The following is a 20,247-nucleotide window of genomic DNA, read 5'->3' on the forward strand; positions in this document are numbered from 1 at the left end:
TATTACCTCAGTTTTGTTTTTGTTTAGCTGGAGAAAATTGTGGCACAACCAGTCATTAATTTCCTCAATGCATTTACCAAGAGCCTGTACAGGGCCTCGGTCTCCTGGTGACATTGTGATATATATTTGTGTGTCATCTGCATAGCTATGATAGTTTATTTTGTTGTTCTTTATAATCTGTGCCATTGGGAGCATGTAAATGTTAAACAGAAAGGGTCCCAAGATGGAACCTTGGGGAACTCCACATGTGATACTTGTCTGCTCAGATGTGAAGTTACCTATTGATACAAAGTATTTCCTGTTTTCTAAGTATGTTTTGAACCAGTTTAGTACAGTTCCTGAGAGACCTGCCCAGTTCTCCAGTCGTTTGAGTAACATGTTGTGGTCAACTGTATCAAATGCTGCACTGAGATCCAGTAAAACTAAGACTGACATTTTTCCACTGTCTGTATTCAGACATATGTCATTGAACACTTTGGTCAGAGCGGTTTCAGTGCTGTGGTTCTGTCTAAAACCTGACTGGAAGGCATCATAGCAGTTATTCTGTTTTAAGAAGTAATTGAGCTGTTGAGAAACTGCTTTTTCAGTGATCTTACTTAAAAATGGGAGATTTGAGATCGGCCTGTAGTTGTTCATTTGTGTCTTGTCAAGATTGTCCTTTTTCAGTATAGGTTTTATTACAGCAGTTTTTAGTGATTCTGGAAACACACCTGATATTAAAGGTCAATATGACAAGACTCAGCAGTCCATCTGCATCTTAAGGATAAAGGTCACTCTTCCGAGGATGCCAATGTTCACATTTTGGACAGAGAGGACAGATGGTTTGTAAGAGGAGTGAAAGAAGCCATCTATGTCCACTGTGAGCGACCATCTTTGAACAGAGGCGGTGGTTTACGACACCAACTGTCTGCTATCTATAATCCAGTTTTGAGATCCCTCCCTAGACGCCTTAACGCCCACTCACATCCTGGGCCATCCGACCTCAGGAATTCGCATGATAAGGTGGGGCCAGGTTTCACAATGAGCTCACCCGAAACCCTGGCTGATTGGGACCCACACCCAGTTTCACACCTTGGCTCAGGCGATTAGAGGATCATCAGGGGGTCCTTTTGTCCCTCTGTGGGGGGATACTCCCGCTAGGTTTAAATCTGGGACTCTCCACCATTTGACCTTAGAACTGAAGAAGCTTCTCGGATGAGAGGTGAAACGTCTTCAAGCAACTTAAAGAAGTCCAGACGCTTTTCTTTGCAAGCTCCTTTGACTACGATGACCTGGATGACTGAAAACCTTCACAGACATTAGGAGTTACTGTTAACACAACAGCTGAACATCTTCTCATCAGTGTTGTGCACAGTGAAATGTTTTTGTCTGAAAACTCTCATGACGAACAAGCTGATGTTTAAGTCCCAGAGCTTTAAGCAAAGATCAGTCAAATCAATACCAGAGTATCAGGATGTGGTGGTGGAGTCATCAGTCTAATATTCAAAGAGTTTACTGAGAGGTTATTGCTTATTGAAAGGTAGGTGATTGTTCAGTTCAAAGAACAGAAAAGTGCAAATGGTTTAATGGATGCCAAAAATCAGTCAGTGATGATATTATTTAAATTTATTTTGATTCATTATCTAACTCAATCCTGAACAGAAGTGGTATGAGTCTGTGTCTCTGGTCACAGTATCGGTTAAAGACTCACCCTGGGCTGCCAGTTTTCATACTGCTTCTGCAGGCTGGCCCCGATGGTCTCCAGGGCCTTCTGTGGACTCATCGACAGAGGATCTGGGAAGCAAACAAAACAGTGTAAACACACTGCAATTAACACAGACGCACATACAGACGCACAGACGGCAAAGAAAATAGCCATAACTGAGCAAAACCACACAAGTCGATGTAGAACTAACAAACCAGCCATATAATTACTGCTTTAACATTTAGTGATTAAGAATTCAGCCACGCCACAAGTACAAAGAGAAGTTGTTGAAGTTGTTCGTTTCAGCATCAAAGGGACATTTCTTATTAAATCTGAAGTGGGGTATGGAAAAATAGCAGCAGCCGCTAAGGTTGAAATATTGATGAGAGTAAATCAATATGGCATGAAGAAAAGCAGAATATAGATAAAGGACAGATCAAATTCTGCTCAGGGGGGGAAAAAAGATGTATTAGTAGGTTTTCAGGGGATAGTGATATGCAGAGAATGAAATCATTACTGTTCTGATCAATGAGGACTATTCACATTAGATCACAACACCACAACGCCCGCATTATTTTACATTATGTCTAATGTACATAATACATTTACAAACCATATATAATATTTTGTTTAGAAATGACACGAAAATAAGAAAGAATTTGACTATTCAGATTTGAATATTTGAACTGTATTGATCATAAAATCCTTTTCATTAAATGTTTGCACTTTGAATGGGTCTTTAATGACTTAAAATATTAGCAACATGCTAACAGGGGCAACTCCTCTGGTTTAAAAACAAAGATAAACTGTATTAAAGTCTAAGGGGAAAAGACCCCTGCACTTATTTGAATACTTCCATTAAGACTTTATGGTCTCAGTCACTACTTTTAAACATTATTTAATAGAACATAAACTTCATTTTGTAACGTGTGGTCCCATTAGAGCAAAAAAAGAAAGAAAGAAAGAAAGGAAAGAAAACATGGTCTGTTTTAGCATGTGGCTACTTAGAGATGGACAAGTTCGTGCCGCATTAGCGCACATCGTCCCCAGATTCTCGTCCAGAACCACTGTTCGCTTGTCACATCTGGTTTTAAAGCACTAACAGGGCGACATCATAAACGCTCAGCTCATCACTAACCAGCTATTACGTGCTCTATGGTCACAAGGCCTTGCTCTCTCATCTCAGGTTCAATCCCATCTGTGTCTACTCTGTGAATGCTCAGTAATATCGTCTCTGAACTTGATGAACATGCATCTTGCAACATAACACTTCTGTTTATACTGCATACACTGGCATCAAAATTTCCTGCTATGGTGCAAAGTGAAAGGCAGTTTCCACAAAACCACACACTCACACCAGTGAAACAAAAAGCAGATGTGAGGTTTTTGTTTTGTTCCCCTCCTCCCAATCTGCGTGTGGCTCAAGCATCCATGAGAGATGAACACTACGGTGCATTTTAGGACGTCATCCCAGCCTTTAACACTTCATACACCCAAATGGCTTCTCACAAGCCGAGTGGCAGGTCTATAGAGCGACAGCGTCCTCAGAAGCCACTGAAAAACTTTCAGAAACTTTAAGAGCTGTGTTTCCACTTTAATGTGCTTGCCTGACTCCTAACAGTCATTGAATCCCAGGGGAGCAAAACAATGTTTTTTGAGGTTCCCATTCAATGGAGACGGTTGTGTTTTTGTTCTATGTCACATTATGTGGTTCCGGTGAGGGCAGACTGCTTCATCCCTGTGTGACAGAGACCTTATGAATTTAGCTCCCACGGGAAAGCTTGAGAATATCCCTGAAGTGAAAGTTCAAGTTTTAGTATCATGTAAAAGTCACGGTGCTCAGTAGTGCTGAACACCATAACACCGCCTTGCTCTTTGAACCAAAATTATTTTTCACCCAAAAAAAGGAAGAAGTCTGTGTTTCAGCCCAATAAAGCAGTTTTTCGATCCCTTTGATCACTGCGTGAACAGTAATGATAGCAACAACACGACTAAATGGCAACATGACACAATACAGAAATAACTGTATGACTTTAACATTCTACTTTAACCATGTAACCTCATGACAGTCTGTTACCAAACCAAGAAAAAATAAAATGTGACCTGCATTACACTGCTACATATAACCTCGCACTAGCATGGATGATTTTTGACAATCGAGATTCACATACAGGACAATTCACGAAGTGTGTTCTTTGCATAGTAACTTGTCCAGCTAGTACAGGACCAACACAGAAAAATAACTACTAGCCAATATATTATATTGATACCTGTCGTAAATATTGTAATATTGTCGTTTTCAATAATCCAGAAAGCTGGCTGAAGCCAGATGTAAACAGTACACAGTTAAAAATGAAATCACAACCTTCGAGAAACTGATCGATGAGTCCGTGCATGTCTTGTTTTTTTTGTTTTCTTGGCCATAATGCCACTGATGAAGTGCAGAGAGGCTATACTGGATATAGGGAGAACACAACACCTTAGGGAGGGCAGTGTTTCTAAAAACAATAACAAAAAAAGCACTATCAAACCCCTCCACACACAACTCTGCAAGAGTGTTGCATTGCTCAAATTTTGTAAGCGAAGAGCAAGCTTCAGCCCGTCTGCAGCTTCAAATCACAAAAACCTGCAGCTTTGACATGAAGCGAGGACAGAGGCTGAGGCAGCCACAGTCGCGATGCAACTTTTTTAGCAGTTTTAATAAAATGGCACGTGTAAAACCAACTGTAACCTTGTCAGCTTACCAATTTGAATAACTTTCACAGGTCTTCACCTCAGCGCTCGGCAGCTCTCTAAAACGTGTTCCTGAGAGAAAACGCTCCAGGTATTTTGTACTGAAAACTAATATTTTTCTCCATATCTCTCCTCTCAATTTTATGACATTTCTCTACTGTCTGCTCTTTTCTCTCCACACATTTCCCTTCAGATGTCTTCTAAGGTAACCCTTGTTACTGTCATATTTCAGGCCTGCTTCCAGAATAAGATGACTGGGTGCACATCAAAAGTTAGTGAGGCTGATCAGCGTACTATGGATAGTCCTGGAAAACGCCAGAAGATATTCTAATGGGTGTCACACCACATCTGTAATAATAAACTGAGGTGTAAACACTCGTCATTAAGGGTACAGAGGTGGTGCAGCTGCACTAAATTAAATTTAAAAGCACTTATAATAACTTATCTGTAGCAAATCTGGATAATGCAACAATCCCTGTAAAGAGATAATGAATGCATTAGTGTGTGTATGATATCCGCTTGTTCACATTTTAGTTTTTGATCCACATTATCTAAAGTGTGTCCAAAAATCATTGACAGCGTTCACACTCAGGAAAACAAATGCCAGAGAAAAATCTGTTTATTTTCACACCAACAAGAGAAGCAGGACAGTGTGAGAGCCTTTAGTGAAATACATGTGTGTCATTTAAGCTCAATAAATCTCATTATGAGCATTTCTTTATTTTGTATCTGAGTCTCTTTGATTTGTTTGGTGTCTGCGTGGACTCACCTATCCAGCACTCCAGTCTGGCGCAGGGGGAGGTCTTGACCACATCGGGTGGGTCCACTCCCACGTTGAGGCACAGCACCAGCGCCACGCTCACAGTCTTCATCTGGGGGGCAGACACAGAACACAATTCAATCCTCACACATCAATACACAAATCAAAACAGGCTGGTGGATTATTTTTAACACCATTAGAGAAAATGCCATGAGCACCCAGACTTGTATTCCAGTACATCCTGGGAGTTTTATCCCGGTACACCGCAATCTGCTGCTGCAGGCCACTGAAGCTCCACTGGAGCGGTGAAGGTCAAGTGTCTCACCCAGGGGGAACCTAACAGCAGTTACTGAGAAAAGACATATACTCTTTCCTTTGGCACTCTCTGCATCTGGTCCAGAAATTCCCAAGTCTGAAGCTAATGTTGGTGGCACACCTTTAAGGCAGCGGTCTCCAACCTTTTTTGCGCCACGGACCGGTTTATGCCCGACAATATTTTCATGGACCGGCCTTTAAGGTGTCGCGGATAAATACAACAAAATAAAACTAGTACCGGCACCGAAAAAAAGAAAATTTATTCATAACACACGTGAAAAGACCAAGGAAAACTGAGTAAACGATAAAAACAATAACAAAATAACGCTGAAAACCGATAAAAACCCTGAAAACTATACATTTCACACCTGAGCCTCAACTCTCGCGGCCCGGTACCAAACGACTCACGGACCGGTACCGGTCCGAGGCCCGGGGGTTGGGGACCGCTGCTTTAAGGAATCTAACCTGTGACCTCAGAGGTGTGTCAGCACACAGGTCACACTGCAGGCGTGAATTTTGAACACTATATATATTTAATGTAAGAGAGAACACAGTAGAGCTCACTACTGAGTGCTGTTACAGGGTGAAACTACTGCCCCGCTTTGCCTATAAATACAGTATATAACTGATAGTACCCCAACTATTATCTTCTCCATCGATTCTATTCTCTGTAGTTTTCCATTTAATTATTCGTTTTATTATTTGTATTACTGTAGAAAGAGGCTGAGTCATGTGATTGAAAATGCATATTTTGTTTTTCGCAAAACAAAATATGCATTGGACATGTTTATAAATCCCAATAAAAGTCTCACTGAGCATTGGCCTGTAGTAGAACGAATATATTAAATTAAGCCAGAAGACTTGCATCAAAGAAACTGACACCACCACTGGTAGGGAACACCAAAAAAAAGAAAGAAAAGAAAACGGGGAACAAAAACAAACAGGCCATCAAAGCAGAGCAACCATGAGCCAGGGGTTCTGTGGCAGGACCTGACACATCAGCTTGATCAGGCAGGAGATGCTTCCAACAAGGCAAATTAAACATTTCACCAGCAGTAGGCCATCACTCGTTCCTCCCTGTCAGTACCTCAGAGTGTCTTTTGTGTGCCACAGCAGACATCAAGCTTTGTGACATCCTGTGGTTCGATCCTGTAGCTCTAATGAGCTTGAATGAAGACACTGACACAAATAGTTGACCTCAAAGGATTCTGACAGATAAAGACAAAATGATCAGCCGCCTAAACTCTTATAAATGCCAAAAAAAAAAAAAACCCTATATCACCACTATCTGACACCAGATAAAATTTATGCAGCTGCACAGGAAGAATAGTAATTTTACTGACTATTACCAAAGCTTTAATGGGCGAAACAAAAGCTCCACAAGCCGACCTGCCTCTGTCACTGAAACCGCCCAGCAGGTCAAGTGTTTGTTGATGGTTTTGCTTGACCTGCGTCGAGTTACGGTTTCATCATCACGGCGCTCTGTGAATCGAAGCCGGGGGGGTGTTTGCTCTGAAACAGACGGCGCTTGAACTTCATAAGGCCCTGTGTGTCATCTTGGCTCCAATTACCTGGAGGTTAGCTACCTGCAGGGTTCCCTCACAGCAGCTCTGTGCCTGAAATCAGGTCAAACTGTGTGAAGTAAAGTTTAGTGGTTGCAAAGCTTTGATGTCCACGACCACTTTTTTTATTAATTATGTGATCAGTTGTGCCTCCAGTTTACTCTTCAATTCTTTTCATAAGACTTTAATTCTTTATGTTTTACCACTGTTTTCCAATTGATGACAGCTGACTGCTACTACTTTCTCTACAGATTTATTAAGGCTTATTTGTGATTTAGCATCCAATAACCCAGCTAAAGCAGAATCTCTTCGCTTTTTTATGTTTCCTAAATCTTCTTTATTAACATGAAAAACAACAGATTATATTTCTCAATATATATTTTCTGTGGTTCTTTTGTCTGTTCTGTGAATTATTGCAGTGAAAAAGTCACTTGTATCATGTTCATAAATGATTAAACTAGTGATAAAACTCTACTAGGTTTACAAGGAGCCATTGATGGATTGCAGCCACACAGCATTATCGCCGCAGGCTAAATCCAGAAAATTCACCAGCATTACTGAGGGGGGCTCGATGACTGGCCAGCTAGGATCCCAGTGCGGGAGTTTTCCCCTCATAGCCCAGAGGTCTGCTGGATTTTTTTTCACACTTTATTTATAACAGTTTGTGATGCGTAAACTACAGTTTTCTGACAGCTTTGAGTTGGAGTGAAATTGAGATAAACAGTGGAAAGTCCAATTGGAAGCTCAAAAAGCATGTATGTGCATCAGTGTTTTTGTAGTGAGTATTTCATGTGTTGTGAGTTTCTACAGGGTTAGAAAATTCTAGTGTAGTGCATAACTATGTACACAATTACAGAGGTACGATTGTTAATTGCCAGACAGGCATATTATCGGCACAGTTCCATCAGAGTCTTCATCACCATCAATAGTAACGGTTTAAGACGTGCCGCTATGTGCATCACTGTGCTGCTTTAACCATGACAGTCTTTGTGGTGTTAAAACCTCAGCCCAGCTTTGTGCAAGTTTTTTTCCTTTTCTCTTGTTGTTTACGACCCTTTTTGGCATGAGTCTGAAAGGGATTTTCTCGTTTGTTACTGGTTCATATGAAGCATGGCCTGCAATCGAAATCCTGTCATTTCCTTGGTTTGGACAGATATGCAGTGGCATCTTATGTACTGTGTCTCCACATTCAGACCTCGAACAACAAACAGGATGCCCTACGGTAAAAGTCATTCCTGCTGATTTTCCACAGCTTAGGCAGTGGGACACTTGTTTATGTGCACTGAATGCCATTACTGAATGACATTACTGAATGACATTACTGAATGACTGCGTGCTCACGTACAACAAACACCATGTAGGGTCAGCGCGATATTTCTAAGTCACCTTTGACAGCAAGCGATAAGATACCATCTCTGTCTGTACATAACTGAGCAGGGTTAAGAGAGCTGTTGTGAAAGTAATTAAGGTGGCCTGTGCGTTCCCACTGGCAGAACAAAACACTGTTGTGATAGTGGGACTCAGCAGGACAAGCTCAGCAGGACAAGCTCAACAGGTGCGCTCCTCCTTACACACAGATGAGCCCCGTTTCGCTTCACTTCATTCATTTCTACCCGATCTCCTCAACCCACACTAGGTCCCACAAATGCGAAGTGATATAGAAGTTTTCTGCTTGGCTACACAACAGTAGTCATCCAGTTGCTGTGCAGAACTAAACTAAGATGACAGCTCCATTACAGACATTGCATTGCTCACAGTTGTGTGACATTCCCTGACGCTGAAAATAAGACTGGAAGGATTTAAACCTAATGAGGTCAAATCAATGAAATTAACAACAACAACAAAAAAAAACCAAATCAAGTTTGTCTCTTTACATGAATGCAGCTCAGCTTTTAGACTTCACTTATGCAGGCGAGCCAGATATTAGAGACAAACAATCTCCTTGATCTTATTTTGACAGTCACTTGTAGCTTGTTCACAGACCATTTATTTCCAACTTGGCTTTCCCGTCCAGCAGGCTTGTTGGCCAGGTTTCGACTGTGGCACTCACTGATATCGTTCAGCTGCTTCTCCAAAAAAAATGAGCTACACGCATGATTAAAGGTACTCCAACGTCACTGTACTGTAGTGGTGCTAGTGAGTACTTGGCAAATTAAAGTACTTGGAGAGTCCAAAGCTGAAAAGTTCTTTCGTGTGCATTTATAAATGCATCTTTAAATCCAATGATATCGCATCAAAGGGGCTTAAAGTATGCCATTACCTCCCTTGTCACCACATCTAGACCATGGTGTGGTTTCTTGGGATGCACTCTATAAAGATTTTTTACGTCCTTCATCTTTCAAAGAAGGATGGTGGCTTTCCTTCAAGCGTAATGTCCCCTGACACACAGCTCAGGACTCAAATTGCAGAAAAGTCAATGAAAACTCGGGCATTTGGAAAGCTATACATTTATTATGTCGGGTTTCCGATCATCTTGTCCAAACCTTCATATCTTTTCATCTAAATCACTTAAAGATAAGAAGCATTCAGTTATTTCTTCTGCTGGGAGTAATTTTACTCTGTTAGCACAACAAAAAACTGTGATCTCCTTATGTGATACACAAGTGCATCTGCCATTTGAATAAATATAGACGACTAAAAGCGGCTGGAGTCCGACTGCCAAAACAAGGTGATTTATCAGCTAATGTGCAGCAAGTGTAGGTATTCTCTGGCAGTCCTGCAAAACACCTACAACAACGGCCTGGGAAAGGACATAAAACACACCACAAAGATGCCAGCTCAACTGGGAAGACCCAGATCAGATTTGCCCTTTTTAAAATACAACAGCTGAAATGGCAGCACACTTTAGAGACATATTAATCCAAAGTCCGGAGAGAGGTAAGAAGATGTTTCTGTTATAGCAGGTAAAATGTCAAAGAAAACTGCTGAGAAAACTTTAAGGTCATTTTTTTTTCTTCTTTTTTTCTTTTTTTACATCACCAACTAACAAACGCCAAAGAAAAGCATCAGCCTTGTCAGTTAAGGAAAACTGCAAAAATGCATATAATTAAGATCATAGTGTAAACAGCCCTGATGAAATTATTTGTTTCCAGTCAGCTTCCCACGCAGATAATTTATAATCCATTCAATACAAATTTGCATGAGAATAATGGAGATGAATGAGGGACAGCGTTTCTTTCTGTTCCAGCTCAACACTGCGATACAACATGGCATTTGAGTGTGACAGTACGCAGATGTGCGCCAAATTATTTCTACTGATTTATCTGCTTGTTTATTCCACTTATTATCCAATGCACAGTGAAAACAAAGACCAGTACTCCTGCATCGAATTTGGAAATTACTGGTTGGCCATCGGATATAATGGTGTAAATCTTCATGTGGCTTGTGTAAATGAGTTCCTAGCCTTGGGGTGGTGGTGGTGGGGCTTTCAGACCTTTGGCCTTTTTGCTATAGTGATGTGTAATTACTACTGGCATAAATAAAGTGAAAGTAACTTATTTTAAACTGTGAAATATAGAGGTGTCCTCATTCCCTCAATGTTGGTTATTTGCTGAATGGAGACCTCGGGGACAAACAGAGCAAACATGAAAGTGCAGAATTTGCAGTTCCTTCAAAGGCTCAAAAGGAAAAAAAAGTCAAAGCTCACAGAAAAATGCCAACTTTACAGCAGATATATTAACAGACTGGTACCTAAAAAGTAAAAATTAAAATATAACAAGCAAAAATACTGCCAATCAACACCTTTGAAACAAGTTGTAATTCGAGTTGTATTAAGGCGATTATAGCAGGCCATGGCCTCTTTGAGTGAAAGATGTAGCTGTTGGGAGTTTGGTTAGTCAGCTGAAATATTTTTACTTATCTGACAAATAATATGGTTTGCTGTGTAAATATATATATATAGAAATGTCTGGTAATAATCACTAATATGCAGTTATCTTTGTCTGTGAGATCCAAACATAATCTCTGGATGCTCCTTAGCACTAGCTGGTAATTTGTCCCCACGTAGTCTTTTATTTACAGTCAAAGACATTACACACAGAGATATAGAACACAACAAACTATATAAATAGGCATTTATTCATTTTGTTTGTTTGTTTGTTTGTTTGTTTTATTGTTTTTAATGTGTGCTCATCTCCTGAGCTCCATCAGTGGATTATCAACCGTCATCGACTGACAGGTGATCATATATTGGGAGCTAGATTTGCATTTAAGAATGACCTTTATTCAGTAAACATCGCACAAATTCATATTGATCAAAAAATGAGGTCAAGTATTTTCAAAGAGTTTACACTCCACATAGTAATAATGTTCTTAAATGAACTTCAATAAACCATCTTGTTGGTGATTAAACCAGGCTGTGCTTTTCTGACATGTTTACTTGTGAAGGAATGAATCATCAATAATCATTGATTTTAAACTGTTATGCTGGATGCAAACTGTGTACAAACACAAACTTGAGTGTCTGTTACACTTTGATCTGGACTATATTTCAAAGGTCTTATTTGTCTAGAAGTAATATTAAGGTATTATTAGGTGCTTCAGTATATACATATACACATACACACACACATGGGTATGTGGCACGTGGCATGTGAGAGAGTATATATATTCTTCATAGTAAAACAAGAAGAATTCAGGCTGACTAATGTTCAAAGAGAGCAAGGATTTGCAGAGCCTCTCCGACTGAAAAAAGAAAATAATAACCTTTTGACCCTGAACAAGTGGTTCGTTTATCATCAGATAGGTGGCAGTGGGCTGTTAATTTGCTTGTTAGCACTAATCTGAGTGAAAAACTCAACCAAAATTAGATAATAAAGGCATACTGGCCCTCGTGGATTTCCAATAATATCATGGAGAAGTGAGAGAAGAATTAAGTAGTTAATTCTTTCCTTTGTACAGTCTGCTCTTTTAGCGGGATAAAAAAAAAAAATGGGTGAAACAGAAGAGGGAGTGGGAGGGAGATAAAGTCTGTACGTGCAGCTCAGTGTGTGTTCATGTCTTCCTGTTTCAGCTCTGTAGATATAAGTGGTTGCTGTCCTGCTCTCATTAACTACACGTGACTCCGGGGGATTTTCCTGCCATTTCTATCCAGGCCCTTTAAGACTCCCATACAGCCCCGAGCACCACCTGCTATGTCGATCAATGGACCCTGATTAATCCATTTGTTTGGCCCGCCATAAATTAAGGTTATTAAGATGGTGGAGCGCATTGATCGTGTGCCATAGCAGCAACAGGTCAGATATTGGATGCTTAATCTTAAAATCCAGAAAAAGGCCAAACATCACTACACATTGATCTGCTTTTTAAATATAAAGACTATGTTTTGGAGATCAAAAAGTTGCAAATGTGGCAGGTACATTACAAAGGAGGAAAGAGTGTTTACTATGTTATGAATTACTGTAAACGGGAAGCAAGAAGACAAAAAGGAAATGGACCCATACATGGCTGGTAGAGGCGGACAAAGACTGTGTTGTTCAGTGAAGTTTTATAGTTTTCCACAGCTGCATTTTCATTGTAGACGACAATAAAGCACAACACAAAAGAAACTCTAGTGGGTAATCACGCCGCTCAGCTGCCCAATATTTCCATCGTGATCCTAAAGTTACTCACGGGTGGCTTCATCTCTACAACATTACATTCATCTCTAAACAACAGTCTTTAAACACATCAAGGCCTTTTTGCAGCTGTAGGAGAGCTCAGGTGAACCACCAGTGGATGCTTGCCTGACTCTACAAGCTAATAGTAAGCTAATGGTAAACTGCACCTCTATTATCATCGTCACCATCATTAGTGAAAAAGTTAACTACTTTATAAACGCACAATAACTTATACAACCTATAAAAAAAGGTTAATTCTTTGTTATCTAAGCCTGTGCTTTTTAACTGCGGCACCATGACAGATCGTCAGGTGTGCCATGGGAAATTATTTCACGTCACTTAATTAGTCTATAAAATGATTATTTAATTACTGCAAATAATCTGCCATTGTTGAGCATCTGTGTCTTTGATGCAGTGACTGGCAGAATAATAAAATACTCTTTCATGTTCGTGTGAAGCAGCATGTAGCGCAATAATGAACTTGTTGAGTTAAGACAACAGATGGTGATGAGACATAACAACAATGGATAAATATTTGAAAAAGAAAAAATGAAGACTCCCATCTGGGCCCGGACAAATTGATAAATGGTAAATGGCCTGCATTTGTATAGCGCTTTTCTAGTCCTTAAGGACCCCAAAGCGCTTTACACTACATTCAGTCATTCACCCATTCACACACTGGCGATAGCAAGCTACATTGTAGCCACATGCAGCCAGGAGGCAGCCTGGGATCGAACCACCGACCTTCTGATTAGTGGCTGACCTGCTCTGCCACCTGAGCTACAGCCACCCCGAATAATAAAGGTGAAGTGTCTGGCATGAGTGGTGGTCCAATCAAAGCAAAAACTGTGAGCTCGAGGCAATCCAGCGAGCGTTGTTTGTCTCGGTTTCCTTTCACTGGAGATCCAGCTGCACCAACTCTGTTATGCTTAGTGTGCAGAGAAAAGCTTAAATGCAATCTCTAAGCTAAACATCTGCTACTTCAAAACAAAAACGAGGACTATTTTCTTCAACAGGTAACTTTAATGAGAAAAGGTCTCCCAGAGCTCTAAAAGCTAGCTACTTAGTAGTGAATTCAAAGCCAAATCTCAAAAACAAAAGAGAGACATTAACACTACCTGAATGCAAAGCCATTGTGTATGAGATGCTCAGCCCTGACATGGTTAAAGAAACAGCCAAAGTCCCACTTTGGCAGATAACACAATTGCCAGATGTGTTGATGACATTTCAACAGACACCGAAAGTGAAGTAAAACTTTATATTTTGCAAGGCATTGCCAGAAAAAAGAAGACAGCAAAAATATCAGATCATATCAGAATGTCTTGAACATGGAGAACGTCTGTATGAGCAGTCGTGGACGACATAGCAAAGGCTTCGTTAGCAGAGAGAAAGAGATCCAGTGCTGGATCTTGCCCCACAAGGCGAGTGTCTGTGTTTGATGATTTGCACACTTGTTGCTCCTTAAGAACTGGCTGTGGCGCAGCAAAGTACCGACTTGTGTTTGACCAACAGCGTTTTTGACTGATGACGGGTGCGATGATGCAAAGCTGTTTCAAGTGATGAGTGGTGTGCAAAGGCCGGCACAAATGCTAGATATATTTCAGCATATGAATGAACTGAACACATAAATGCAAGGCCAAAATGAAAACCTACTCACAAGCACAGACAAAATGGATTTTATTCAAAAGGTGCACCTCTGGCAATAACATCTAGAAAGTGCCATCCTTTGGCATGTTCCCACTCACTCCAAAATGGCAAGCAGATGTCAACAATGCTGAACAGTGAGAGATAATAGAAAAGCATCTAAACACTCTTTAGAAGTTGTCATTTTATTTCCCCTCACTGTCACTGAATGACTTGACTGGGGCCGAGAAAGCAGCAGTGTATGGAAAGGATAAGACCGTATAGGACCAGGAGAAACCAGCATAGCTGCCATAAAAACTCAAAAGAGAGCGAGCTACTGAGAGCTATTGAGGAAGAGCTTCATGTGCCATCCATCCATTTTCTTCCACTTATCCAATTCAGTGTCGCAGGGGGGGTTGGAGCCTATTCCAGCTGCCAGAGGACAAGAGGCAGGGTACACGCTGGACAGATTGCGAGTTTTTCACAGGGCTAACACATAGAGACAACCATTCACACCTACAGCCAAGTTAGAATCACCAATTAACCTAATCCCATTAACTGTGTGTCTCTGGACTGTGAGAAGAAGCCGGAGTACCTGCAGGGAACTCACAGAGACACAGGGAGAACATGCAAACTCCACACGGCCAATTGGTAGATTCAAAAACAGGACGTTCCCGCTGTGAGGCAACAGTGTCGGCTTCATGTGCACATTTCTTCCATTCCTGCCAGTATATCAGCTTTGTGATCATCTAAACAGGGCTAGGTTTCACACCGAGTGAATAGAACCAAATAGAAAGAGTAAGGCCTCGATTCTACTCTGTTGTGGACACAGACAGTTGGAGACCCGATAACCAAGCCGTCATCCCGTTTACACAGCTTGAAGAACACCACATGTGTAGATGCTAGTTATAATGTAAATTACAGAGTTGTTTTCCTAACAGTCACAAAAAATGTCACAAAAAATTTCGCACTGACCTTCACAATCAACATTTGACGATGACATTTACTTCACACAATTTGCCATTTTATAACATTTGGTTGGTGGTGTGTTGCTAGACATTTTTCACCTACCTGACAAATGTCAATGCAACCAGTACTGTGGCAAACATGATTGGTCAATAGAATTGGGACTACATATTCATATGGAGACATCTATTTACAGAGATTACGGTCAAATAGTGAAAGTATGAGATTGGAACAGTTAAGTTGCCCGTTAGGACAAAGTTGGACCATTTAAACAATCACCAAGTCGCCCTCTGAAATACCGACAACCTGCCCAAGGCCCACCCTGTCTAGTACCCTATGCTAATGTTGTAAATGGCCGGCTCCAATTACACGTGTGTGTCTAGTCATTAGTGGGGTTTCTCTTGTCATGTTTTATTTGCACTTTGAGCCAGGTTGAAAAATAGAAGCTAAAGAAATAGCTGGAAACATGTAGGGAAAAAAACAACTGTCACACACACTTTGTCCAAAAACCTCTCATGTTTAGCTGTTTTTTTGTAAAAAGATAACAATGTTAGCCTTTTTTGCAGCTATAGGGGATTTATGGCATCACTCTTGGCTGGAAGCAGTGCTTAAACAATGGAAAAAATACAAACTTTGTCCAAAAACCTCTCATTTTTAGCTGTTTTCCACTTTTTCTTTGGTCATTTTAGCCTTTTTGGCCAGGGTGAAGGGAGTATCTGCCATCAAACAAGAAGACAGCCGCATGTAACTATGACGGTGTTTGCTAGTTCACCTTGCGTGCATTAATGTAATAACGTGGTTAGCCTACTCAACGTAAATTACACACGAACAACATTAAGCTACTCACGCAGAGAAGAATGGCTGCTGCTGCCGCCATCATCATCCGTCATCATTTCTGCTACACTGGCAGGGCTAGGGGCCAGGACTCTACTCTTCGGGGTTTTGGGGGATGTTGCTAACTCCGGGTCCGATAACAGGCAACCCACCCGCAGTAGATGTGCTCGGTGTGAGGTCTCACAGCAAGCTATCAAATACGGCGCATTTCTCGGCTTTTAACAAAATGCTATACGTCACCAGGTGTTTCATCAGATTCGAGGTGTTACCTCCTTTGCACAGTATCACCTTAAAGCACTTGTTGCAGGCTGCTGAGTTTGCATCTTTTGCTGTGAAGTACAGCCAGACTTTTGACCGCTTCGCTTTGGGCATTTTTAATCTGTAGCGCTGCTCTAAAAGAACGTACGTACCTGGGCCCGCCTACTATCCTTGCAAAGGTAAAATGATTGGCTAGAATCCAAAGTGTATGACATCTCAGGAAAAAAAGCACCGAAATAAAGCACCGAAATGTGCGCTGCTTTTCGGTCTGGTTACTACTGTTTGTCATAATGGCACCGGATACCGGTACCCATCCCTACTGACGTCACTAGCCGTGTCTGGGCCCAAACTCCGCTTCAGGTCCTAAAGTCAAACGAACACTGCGGGATCACTGAGTTGAGATTAAATAGAACAAGATACAAAGCATTGAAACAAGTTAAAAACGCAACAACCTTATTAAACGCAGAGTAGTTTGGACCCGGAAGCAGGATTCATCACATCATCACTTAAAGACCGGATAGCTGCATTTATGTGTAAAAAGTGATCTGGTGCTTATGTAGCGCTTTTCTACTCTACTTCAGCACTCAGAGCACTAAAAAAAGATTTTGGCATAGTTTAATAAACTTATTTGGTATTTTGACCTTAGTTCTATTGAACAAGGCTAATGCCATTTCCTACCAGACAGAAAGCCAAGACAATATCCCACATCACACTGTTTACTTGCCAAACCTTCTACATCCATCTCAACCACAAGAGAATGACTGATACAGTTCATCAGTCTCCATGGCAAATGAAAACATCACCATTATCTCTGCACTAATTACAGTGACATAAAGAGGAAACACAAGATGGTGGAATGGAGACGCACTCATATCAATGCAATACTGTTTTTGAATTTCTTGGAAGTGTCAAAAAAAAAAAAAAAAAAAAAAAAAAAAAAAGTGTGTTGAAATATGACCTCATCAAAAAAACAAAACTTCTGTTCTTTCCTGACAGCGTTAATATTCTGCTCCTGACAAGTCGGGACGTTGTTAACCAACTGGTATTTAATTTGGAGCTAGCAGTTTAATGGAATTTGCAGATATTTAAGCAAAGTCGCTGTTTTAATCAACGTAAAATCATTAGCGTGCAATTCTTTTTAGCACCTTGCAAATACATTCTGTTTTCATGGCTCGGTAGCTAAAAGTCTATATGCTCCCTAATGAACTGCACGCATTGATTGAATTCAACTAATGAAGCAGAAGTAAAACCAGCACAGCCCACCTGTCTCGTTTCCACATTATTATTATTATTGTTATGAGCTTGGATATTGATGACTTATTGATTTCATTATCGTTAAACTGAAAAACACACCATGTCTGGAAACCAGCAGGGAAAGAAAGGAGACATATTTAATTGAATCGTATGTGTGTGACCAATAGTCAGAGAAACGTGTGTTATAGGTCATTTACCAACCAATACAAACCACAAAGCTATAAAAACCAAGCATTACTCCCATACTCCCTGCCATATAATAATGAATTCCTAGAAAACATATTTAATTTGGTGATCAGAGTCCTGAAATAAAGAAAAGATTGCCTTGAGCCATGTGTAAATCCAAAACAAAAAGGTCGCTAAACTGCCCGATAAGTCCATTAAAATCTCAGACGGGGAAAAGAAAAAAAACACCTCAGGCCTTTTTTTTTTTTTTTTTTGGAAAAGTTGCTACAACAATTCAATATTCTGCTTTGACTAAATGTTACAACAACAATTTTTTGTCACTATAACAAAGTAACAAAAAAGTTGTTGCTGACAATTTTAAAACGCTGTCACACCATCATGGAGGAAAATCAGTGAAAATGAAGCCACATTTCACTTGTATCTCCAAAATCTGATGTCCACAGACATGTCGAAGGACGAGTCACATTCTGGGTTTGATATAAGATGTGAAAACTACATGAAAGACAGGGAAACCAGCTCTTTCCAGCTGGTGTAGCTTTGCTTTTGTCTTTTGATCAGCAGTAATAAAAAACACAAGGGAAAAGAAAAATGCACAAGTACAAAATCAAACTACCTCCCTACACTGTGCTAACAGTGTATTGCATTATGAGCAAAATAGAGTTCAATATTTTTAATTTTTATTTTTAACACTGGAAGGTTTGGCCTTTACATCTTTATGCAGAAACTGACAGGCAAGATAGGATCAAATTAAGTGTTGTTTCTACTAATGCGTCTAATGCGACTTCTGTAAAGTCCAGTCTGATGGCTCAAATTGGGTGTATAAATGTATTTTCTATATTTTTTAGATTCTAAACAAGTTTTTGACAGATTTCTAAAACATTTGTTGTCTTGTTTTTATGAAAGGCGGTCTAATAAGTTTGTTAAACACTGCATACAGAATGATGTGTAAAGGGGTCGATATGAACTTCTCACCCACCCGCTGATGATGCTGTACATATCCTGTTTAGCTGTAAAATTAATGCTGATCTGCCTTCATGCCCAACAACCTGAACCAGTCCTAAAAACAAGCACAATGAGGCAATTTCTGTGACAGACAGGCTATCGAGTCGGGACAGGGTTTCGTCAGTGTTTACGAAGAAACTGTTACACTATAAGAGGACAAGTTTGCATCAACCAGTCTAACGTCAAACCGCTTACAGCTCAACAAGGGATTGTGAAGCATGACAGCTAGGAAGCGAAAAGTTCCTGTGCATGCATGACAGCTCAAGTTTCATGCTGCTTTGAGACAGTTTATCTATCATTCAAAACAATATTTAAAGCCCTGATGCCGTTACATGTTTTAATATAAATGCAAAAGAAAATAGAAGTCTCTTTGGGAAGGACGGTAGGCAGCGGGGCAAAGCTCATGAACTGTCAAATACCCGCAGTGTAGTGGTGGCAGCATCGTGACATGAGGTGTTTAAGGAAGAGAGAATTTAAGGAAAGGAAGTTTTTGAAGAAAACCTGGAGTGAAAGAATTGCCTTTCAACAACAAAATTTACCAACTAACGCAGTAATATCATCAAAGATTCAGATGTTCCAGAATAAATATTTAGCCATTGTGTCATTTATCTTGCAATCAAACTCAGTGGCTCTCAACTTCAAAAACAAAAAAAGTGTGTACTCTGTAATCCATCCAATTTGAGAAAATTCAAGGAGAACCTTTTAAAGGTTAACACAGCAGCATCATCATTCTGTATTTAAATCACCCCCCACTTCATATTTTTCACCTGATGGTAATCATCCCATCTTCTGTGGCTCTGCACACTTTGAAAACCCCAGAGGTACTGGGAATATTTTGTGGTCTTTACTAATAAACAAAAGTCAATTAATTGATTAATAGTGCAACTTGATAAATTAGAGAATTGTATGTGAATCCAAAATGGAGCCAGCTGCTAATGATTTTAGAAGACTGGTAGTATGAAACAAGAAAAAAAAAGCCCCAGAACACAAAAACTCCACGCAAAGCCAAAGATGGCTCGAGCCTTTAGAAGGCTCTCAAAAATAAATGAGTACAGACACTGCAAGCTAAAGCTAGCGTAACAAGTCTACCACAACTATTCAGTCACTTGAAAGCTAATGAAGTCAAAATGCAGTCAGCAAATATGAAGCACTATTTTGTTTAAAATGCTGATTCTTAATACAGTCATACCAAGTGTGACTGTTTTTCCTCTTCTCATTCTGGACATCTGTTAAAATGGTCAGTGTCAGCTGATGTTTGGAAACTATTGGGCTAAAAATAAGTGTACATCCTGAGAATCAATAACGCCCTGCACTGCAATCCATTATCTCTACAGGTGGATGTTCAGGTTTTTGTGCCATCAAGATAAAGGTTTCATGCTCTCTGTTCACTGTGGGGGAGGGGAGGGACAAAAATAGATATGAAAGTGCTGACAGCACTAGTTTAGGTTTTTCAGTTTATCGATGGGAGTCAAT

The 20,247-nt window shown here is 40.3% G+C and overlaps 1 protein-coding gene across 4 annotated transcripts in view; it reads right to left on the reverse strand.

The window, feature by feature from the left end:
- Window positions 1-20,247, reverse strand: part of rptor (regulatory associated protein of MTOR, complex 1) — a 195,400-nt gene that overhangs the window by 168,752 nt on the left and 6,401 nt on the right. For all 4 annotated transcript variants that reach the window (XM_084930273.1, XM_084930272.1, XM_084930270.1 and 1 more), the window contains exons 3-4: window positions 5,187-5,289; window positions 1,691-1,773 (exon numbers count right to left, since the gene is read on the reverse strand). In XM_084930273.1, the coding sequence (XP_084786399.1) occupies window positions 1,691-1,773; window positions 5,187-5,289 (186 nt within the window). The remainder of the gene's footprint in view (window positions 1-1,690; window positions 1,774-5,186; window positions 5,290-20,247) is intronic.

Source organism: Perissodus microlepis, chromosome 6 (genome assembly GCF_051167445.1).
Source record: "Perissodus microlepis isolate ML-2025 ecotype Zambia chromosome 6, ASM5116744v1, whole genome shotgun sequence".
NCBI lineage: Eukaryota > Metazoa > Chordata > Actinopteri > Cichliformes > Cichlidae > Perissodus > Perissodus microlepis.